The sequence below is a fragment of the Alosa sapidissima genome, chromosome 18 (assembly GCF_018492685.1).
Source record: "Alosa sapidissima isolate fAloSap1 chromosome 18, fAloSap1.pri, whole genome shotgun sequence".
NCBI classification, from domain to species: Eukaryota; Metazoa; Chordata; class Actinopteri; order Clupeiformes; family Clupeidae; genus Alosa; species Alosa sapidissima.
This window is the reverse complement of record NC_055974.1, coordinates 1,761,818-1,769,400: the sequence shown is the minus strand read 5'-3', so window position 1 is coordinate 1,769,400 and position 7,583 is coordinate 1,761,818. Positions and strand designations below refer to the sequence as shown.

General features: G+C 43.0%; 2 protein-coding genes across 2 annotated transcripts in view; one reads left to right on the top strand and one right to left on the bottom strand.

The window, feature by feature from the left end:
• The window catches only part of LOC121690050 (FERM domain-containing protein 7), a 10,843-nt gene extending 8,814 nt beyond the window's left edge, over positions 1 to 2,029 (top strand). The window contains exon 12 of the mRNA XM_042070370.1: positions 1 to 2,029. This exon is cut by the window's left edge and continues 966 nt beyond it. Within this exon, the coding sequence (XP_041926304.1) occupies positions 1 to 168 (168 nt within the window). The 3' untranslated portion in view covers positions 169 to 2,029.
• Positions 1,898 to 7,361, bottom strand: pip4p1b (phosphatidylinositol-4,5-bisphosphate 4-phosphatase 1b). The gene is made up of 7 exons (XM_042070369.1): positions 7,130 to 7,361; positions 6,285 to 6,460; positions 5,209 to 5,315; positions 4,567 to 4,672; positions 4,112 to 4,164; positions 3,898 to 3,988; positions 1,898 to 3,269 (listed from the first exon to the last, which is right to left on the bottom strand). The coding sequence occupies exons 1-7, from the start codon at positions 7,230 to 7,232 to the stop codon at positions 3,126 to 3,128; spliced, it is 780 nt and encodes a 259-aa protein (XP_041926303.1). The 5' UTR covers positions 7,233 to 7,361; the 3' UTR covers positions 1,898 to 3,125.
• Positions 7,362 to 7,583: the final 222 nt, after the last annotated feature.

Genomic DNA, 7,583 nt, shown 5'->3' with positions numbered 1-7,583 from the left:
ATGGTACGTTCCGCTCCGCTGGCGCGCATGCGCTTCTCCTCAGGGAGCCTCCAGCTGGATGAGGAAGAGGAGGAGGAGGAGGAGGAGGAAGAGGAGGAGGAGGACTCGTACAGTCACGGCGGGGCAGGGCCGTGCGGACCCATGCCTGTGAAGGAGATCAAGCTGTAGCTTCAGCAGATGCTCACGCTGGAAGGCCAAAGCTACAAGGCCGTTGGACAGTACACATGCCTGGTGCCTGAATACAACCTCAGCAACCTCGACCGAACTCACAGCAACCCTCTGATTTGACAGTTTGATACTGTCACACACAAATACACACGGAATGGGATTGAGTTATGACACCAAACGTTATATCTATAGTATCTATGAAGCAGGAAAATCTCTCATAATCAATATATTGCAAATGGGTCATGGTTGTTGGATGGGCAGTTGTGTGCCAAGGTTTGGGTACCCCTGACATTTTGTTTTTGAAGTACAAATGAGTAAATGCAACCCATGTAGAAGAAGAGACTTGTTGACAGAAAATAGCAATATAAGATCAGGGGTTCCCAAACTTGTACACAGAACTGCAATGTTTAATGGTTGTTTGTGTGTTCATGGATGAGGTGAATGAGGAGAGTATGACACTGACTAAAACACTGAGGCATTATGTAGCTGTTTTCATCATACAGTCAACCTCATTTTAAGCCAGTGGACTGAGCCTTAGAAGACAGGCATTCTGTGTTCTTGATACTTCTAGTTGCAATACCAAGAACACCTGTAAGCCAATTTAAAAATGAAATCAAAATAATTCAACATTCTTATTTTACAATTCTTGACTGAGCAACAAACGCTAAGATGTGCCAGTGGATGAAAATTGTAAATGTATATTCTATGTTCAAATCCAGTCCAGTAGCTGCCCCTATCTTTAGCCAGATACGGCCATATTCACTTTTTCACCATCTCGGGTTCACGCCCCCTAATCTCAGGTCAAAAGTGAATCGGACACAAGACAGCAGAAGGCTACATCAATCTTCTTTATCTACCGGTAGTGTGTGTTTATGTGTGATGTTAAAACTGAGACTCCCCATGGCTTGTGTGTGTGTGTGTGTGTGTGTGTGTGTGTGTACTGTATGTAGTGATGTGTGGAGGGAGCGATTCCAAAATGATACGATTACTTGTGTGTTTTCTTTTGTGAGTTGTTTTGCTTGGTGCTTTGTTCCACTGTGGTAGGTGTGGTCTGCTGGGTGGGGTGTTCTACATGGTTTATTGACTAATCTGGAGAAGTTAACTCAGAGTTAGTAGTAGTAAACATTCTAACAGAAGCCCTTGGGCCTTTATTCTCTTAGCAAAACAAATCCAGAAGGCTCCTCCAGAGTTTCTACATACTCTGAGTTAACCTTTGTAACAACACAGCTCATTATCTAATCTGGCTCAGTCAGTAAACCATATACCCCCAGTTATCTGATAGGTCTGGTTTATAGGCGATAGGTTCCGTGTGGGCAGATCAGGCCAAACAAGGCATAAGGCACGATGATCATTTAATTGATAAGATACAGTAGTACTTGGTCTTTAAACACATGTTTGCCTTTAGAGCAGACCAGCCTAGGACTAAGACTGGATATTTCTGTGTACTTTTGAGTAGATTAATTACAGTTGTACATATTCGCTTTGAATTTGGTCCATTGAATAAGTTTATTTGTTTGTACAAATTGGCATTTAAAGCCTAAAATAAAAATAAAAAAACCTTTGGCCATAGTGCTGATTCAGATGTCAATCATCAAACATTTTCTACATATTATGCTTTGAAACCAATACCTAGTTCTATAGTTACTGTAACTTCACAATAAATCACAGGATTACCCAATTACATTTTATACAAAACTATGAAACAGAACCATGAACACAGACAAAACAATTCCGTTGTTAAAATATTTATTACAGATAAATGTACAAAAAATGCAAAAATAAACATATTGACAAAAAAGGAATGAATTAGTTGTCTGTAGTACATTTCAACATTTACATTTAACAATATTAAACACCTGAAGAAAAAAAGATTAAAAATAGACCTTAAGTTAGTTTATGAGGGAGAAAAGTAAACATTGATAGCCATTTCCCCTAAATTATGCCCCCAAATCATTGAGATTTTATATTGATTTTTGGTGTATGCGTGTGTGTGTGTGTGTGTGTGAGAAAGGTAGTGTTGGGGTTGTAATTTAGCCAGAGATGAATAATAACACCTGTTAGCACTTTTTCCAGTTTGCACCTACATGTATTGAACCAGTTTATAGATCATATCTGCATGGTTTAATTACAACAGTGATGATCAAAAGGGAAAACCAGCCACAATAACTCAAAGTGTTAAATGATCAGGATATGACCATGACGGCTGAGAAGAGGAGGAGAGCTTGGTCTGTAACTGACTCCACACCTTCCTCATTTCATGATCAACAGTTTTTACTAAATGGGCTCTTCATTGACGCCATCACAGGTGAGACAACACCTGCGTTCTCATGGTTTCTGCATACTGCATGTTGTCAGTTAACCATAGAATGCAGAATGCATGCTAATGCCACAGTGCCATCCACACTGAGAGCCCTGAAAGAGTCCAATTCAGGTGGTCTGGGCTTAAGTCAGTAAATTATGAGCAGTAAACATTTGTACATTAAAAAACAAAACCACCCACCTTCCAGGAAATGTCACAGTAAGTGTTAATGCCATTAGGAATTATATAAGGAACTGAGGGAGGGGGACTTTAGTATTTCAATACTTCGACTTGCACATGCCTGGGGAAGCTTGGGGAGAAGCTGGGGGGGGGGGCACAGACAGGCTACACAGCACACAGCACAGGGAATAAAAGTTGATCGGTACGGCATGACTTACATTTTAAAACATGTACATAACAAAAAGCTTATTGCCTCCACCCGCCTCTATTCATGTTCCAAACGGCACCACACATCAGACTATTCTACCACTCCATCCATCCATCTTTCCATCATACTCCCCTCCACCCACTCCTCCCTATTCATTATCTCCCTCTCTCTTCTTCCCACTGTTCCCTCTGTCCATCCTGTCCACTCTTCTCTTAACTCTCCCCCCCCCCCCCCCCCCCCGCCTCCAACATCATTGGTTTGCTCTGTGCTTCAGGCGTAGCTTTGGAGGGGCTCACTGATCTTCACGCAGGTCCAGTAGATGGCCCGGGCCAGGCTCAGCAACGCCAGCACAATCAGCACGGCCCACGCTGCGTAGATCCGCTTGTTTGACTGCGTCTGGACCCAGGTGCCCGCCTGGAGGGATGGAACAAAGTACAAGGATGAGGATAAAATAGACAGAAGAATTAGACAAATAGAAAGAATTCAAAGTATTTGTACTAGTACAAATAGTATTACTCAAGTAATTTCCAGGGAAAGGGTTCGAATGGGACTGTTATATGTGCATGTATACTATATGGACAGAAACAAATTATGAATGTTTCAAATTATGAATGTTCTTAGCAGACACCACATGTCCATAATTTTCTTCTGTCAATACTTTCATTGTTAGCGTGACAGTAACACCACTAACTGACAATTGGTAGGCCCGAAATCGAAAACCCACCATTGCAAGTCTGTAGCAAGAGATGAATAAATGGGTATTGAATGAACAAAGTTGGGCTAACCACAACTACAGTACTCAAGCAAGCAGTAAAGCTAATAATCAGATATACACCAATTCAGAATTCAAAATTCCCTGATATTCCATGACTTTGTCCCCAAAATGATAAAATTCCCTGACTTTCCAAAATTCCATGACATTCCAGAAATTCCATGACCCATGGGAACCCTGACAGATACATTGCAATGATTTGCAGCATGCGGTGGGATGAAAATGAACCTAAACCAGTTTCCCACAGGTACAAGACTGTACACCACTTACTATTAGGCCTGCTGTTGCTATGACGAAGATCAAACACAACAGGAAACACCATAAGCTCTGCCTTCGCGGATAACGCTGACCAATAGAAGAACTGGAGAAAAAAAAACAAGATTTCAGAAAAGAAGGGAAACAGAAACAAAAAAAAGTGGTGAAATGTGAAAGTGTGCATGTGCGTGCGTGTGTGTGTGTGTTTAAACCAAAGCTGTACACTTACACTTTTCTGCAGTGTGGGCATCTGGCTAGTGTCCTGTCTGTAAACTCTGTCCACTGAGGAGAAAATTCACATACCAATTAAAAACTTAACTCTAATTTGTTCATATTCCATTTTTATTCTTCTGTTTTATGTTTGGGCTTCTCTGGCCTGTAGTAAGTAGCAGACAGGAAGCAAGAGGAGGAGAGATGTGGAGCGCCTGGGTTTGGAAAATGTCCTCAGGCCACACTTGAGCCGTGGTCCCAGTGGACACTGGAGCTGCATGGGGTGGACGCCGCTGCCGATGCGCTACAGCTCCCCCAGTGTCACTTAAGTCCAAACTCCATTTGCAGCCACTTGCTACTTGACCAACAGCTGGTCAAAAAGAAGCCAGCTTGACCTGCTGCACTCCTGTATCTTTTGTTCTCTAACAGGATTGGACGGTAAGTCCGAATGTGGCGACGCATGCGGTGTCTTACCAGGAACGTGTTGGCACAGTGTCCGCAGCAGACGCGCGCTCCAGTAGGCTGAGGCTCTGAGGCCACGGATCCTGAGTTCACCGGCCCCAGGTTAATGATCCTCTTACTGCAACACACAATCACCACACACACACACACACACACACACACACACACACACACAGCATGCATTTAAAGTGCTTTTACAGTACATGATGACTATATTGACACGTGCAAACGAGGTGTCATCAGGTAAACTGGAAGTCGGACAGTAGGGTAAATAGATTTCTCTTTGTGATACAGGTGGTGACGACACTTGATGTGGTGATCCAACTATTTTTTGGACACTTTCTCTGACATTTGAAAAAGCTTGTAAATGTCTTTCCAAAGAAGATGTCATACAACCTTACACATACACCCAACCTCTCTCATTCTAGTTCCTTTTCAAGAACTAACCGCAGCAACATATTGCATACAATAAGCCAGGTCATTTTATTCATTAGTTTGGCTTTGCAACTGGGCTACACCCAGTTCACACTGGTCAGCACAAAAGTCACTGAGCATGCCTCATGACCGTTCTGAAAGTGGCACTTCCTTCTCTGGCTTTGGACAAGACATCCGGAGCTGCGTCCCCCTCTCGCTCCTCTTCCCAGTCCAACTCACCAGTACGGTCGTGGGCAGGCGATCCGCTGTGACGTCACCTTGCAGATGAGGAGGCAGTTGCAGGGGCAGCGCACATACTTTTTCCCAGTGGGAGCATTCTTTATGGGCTACACAGACAGGGAGAGAGGGAAGTTAACAAGAGCAGAAATGCTGCCGAACTTCTGCTCATTGATATGCATACATACATACATGCATATGTATGTTCCCAACAACAAAAGCGAACAAAAGCATCAGATTTAGAATGATCATATTAGAACCAAAACAACCCTTCAGGGCAACAGACCCATAGAGCCACTTCGCTAGCTGCCAGTTCACAGTGGAAGAGTTCTAGTTTCATTATCTATGTATGTCAATGCAGAACAAGCCATAAAGAGGATATAAACAGGGCTGGATCAAGCAGCCACTTGTGATAAATTAAAACCTACAGGCTCACTGTTGTTACTGGACTCATGTGACTTGCATTAGTGCTGAAACAACACTAACAAAGACGCTTGACAACTATGGCCCAAAAGTAGCATTAAGTATTGAGATTAATGCTCCAGGTTTAAGTGTTAACTTTGTACAGTGATTGAAGTGGTAAGGAATCAAAATCAAAGCGAGATAGTCCTCCAATCATTCACACCCACACTTAATCCAAAAACCCTTTTATTTGTCACAGTTGTAATGTGAATGGTTATTTCTGAGACTACATTGAGCGGGAGATTTCCATTCCTCTTTCCTCTTGGTTGTGTGTAACCAACTGCAACCACAATTTCTAGTTTTGTGTAACGTCACTATAATCTGCTTAGCCGAACATATTGAACATTTTTATGATATTTATGTGTATATGTGTTAGCACAACTAACAATTACTTTCATAGTGGATTAATCTGTTAATTATATCCTCAATAAATCAATTAATTTGTTCGACAACATTTTCGAAAACAGTGAAAAAATGTTGATCAGTGTTTCCAAAAGCCGAGGATTATGTCCTCAGATGCCTTGTTTTGTCCACATGCCAAAAATATGTAGTTTACTGTCATAAAGTAAAGGGGGGGGGGGGGGGGGGGGGGTGGTAGTCTATGTGCATGTACTTACTGTAGCCTCATTGCAGACTCCACATTTGACCACATGCTGATGGGTCTTCCCTTCTACACTGATGAGGCTCTGGCACACCCTGCAGCTGATGACCGGGGCACTGCTGCTGTCCGGAGAACCCAGAGGGGAGTAGGGAGGAGGCGCCTCCTGGGAAGCACTGGAAAACGAAGGAAGACCTGAGAGAGAGAGAGAGAGAGAGAGAGAGAGAGAGAGAGAGAGAGAGAGAGAGAGAGAAATCCCAGAAATTCAGTGAGCACTTATCACACAGCAACTGCCCTCCTCCCTGTGGCGACATCAGGCAACTTTTTGAGCAATATAACAGGGCAACCACATAACTGGCTGCATGTGTTCTGAATGACTGGATTTGCCGTCTGGTGATTAAAGTAGCCTACTTCAGAATAAAAACTGATGCACAATATCAATTGGAACGCACCCAAACAACAACAATGGGGATGTACGCTTGTGTATCATCAGCTGAACACTGGTAAGTGTAAGCTATAAAAAACAGACCTGTCAGAGGACTTGGTATTTACTATTTCCAAAGATTACCCTTTTCGAGTAGTTATATTGTAGTGTATACTCAACACTGAAAACAAATGTAGGTTACCAAGCGCATGTATGGCGTAACCTGGAAGCACTTAGGATAGGCTAGCTGTAGATGTTTTCAACCAGAAGGATAATTAGGTTACAGCTAATGTAAAATCACGCATTTTTCGAGTGACGGTGGGGTATCATAAGAAGCTACTGAATTAAAAACTCTACATGCTAAGCAATAATTAATATATATAGTTTGGGTAGAGGCCGTGGCTTGTCATAGTTGCCCTAATTTTACAGCATTCACTCACTTTGAGGTTTAGTCAGAACTCCATACTGGCCATCTCCTGCAGACAACCCGTTTGCTTCATCTCGAGTATCTGCCAGCAGCGGAGATCGTTCGCTGTCCGCCATTCCATTGAACACAGCCAGGAACGGAGGTAACAGCGAAAAGGTATTAAATGGTGTATAATGACACAGTAATGACCAAGATGCTCTGCGTTGAACGGCAGCGAAACATAAGGAAGCATCACATGATCACATGTCCGCGCATTCCAGGAAGTGCAGGGAAAAATAACAACACCACGTGACAGGTTGCATCCCCTTGCTTGAACACGGGGTGGCGTCGTGCACACATCTGCCAGCATCTTGTTAGTGTCAGTGTTCAGTAGTAGGCTGTTCACAATGGATTAGGACAGTGTTTTTCAACCTTTTTTGTGCCACGGCACACTTTTGACACCTAAAATGTCCCACGGCACACTAACA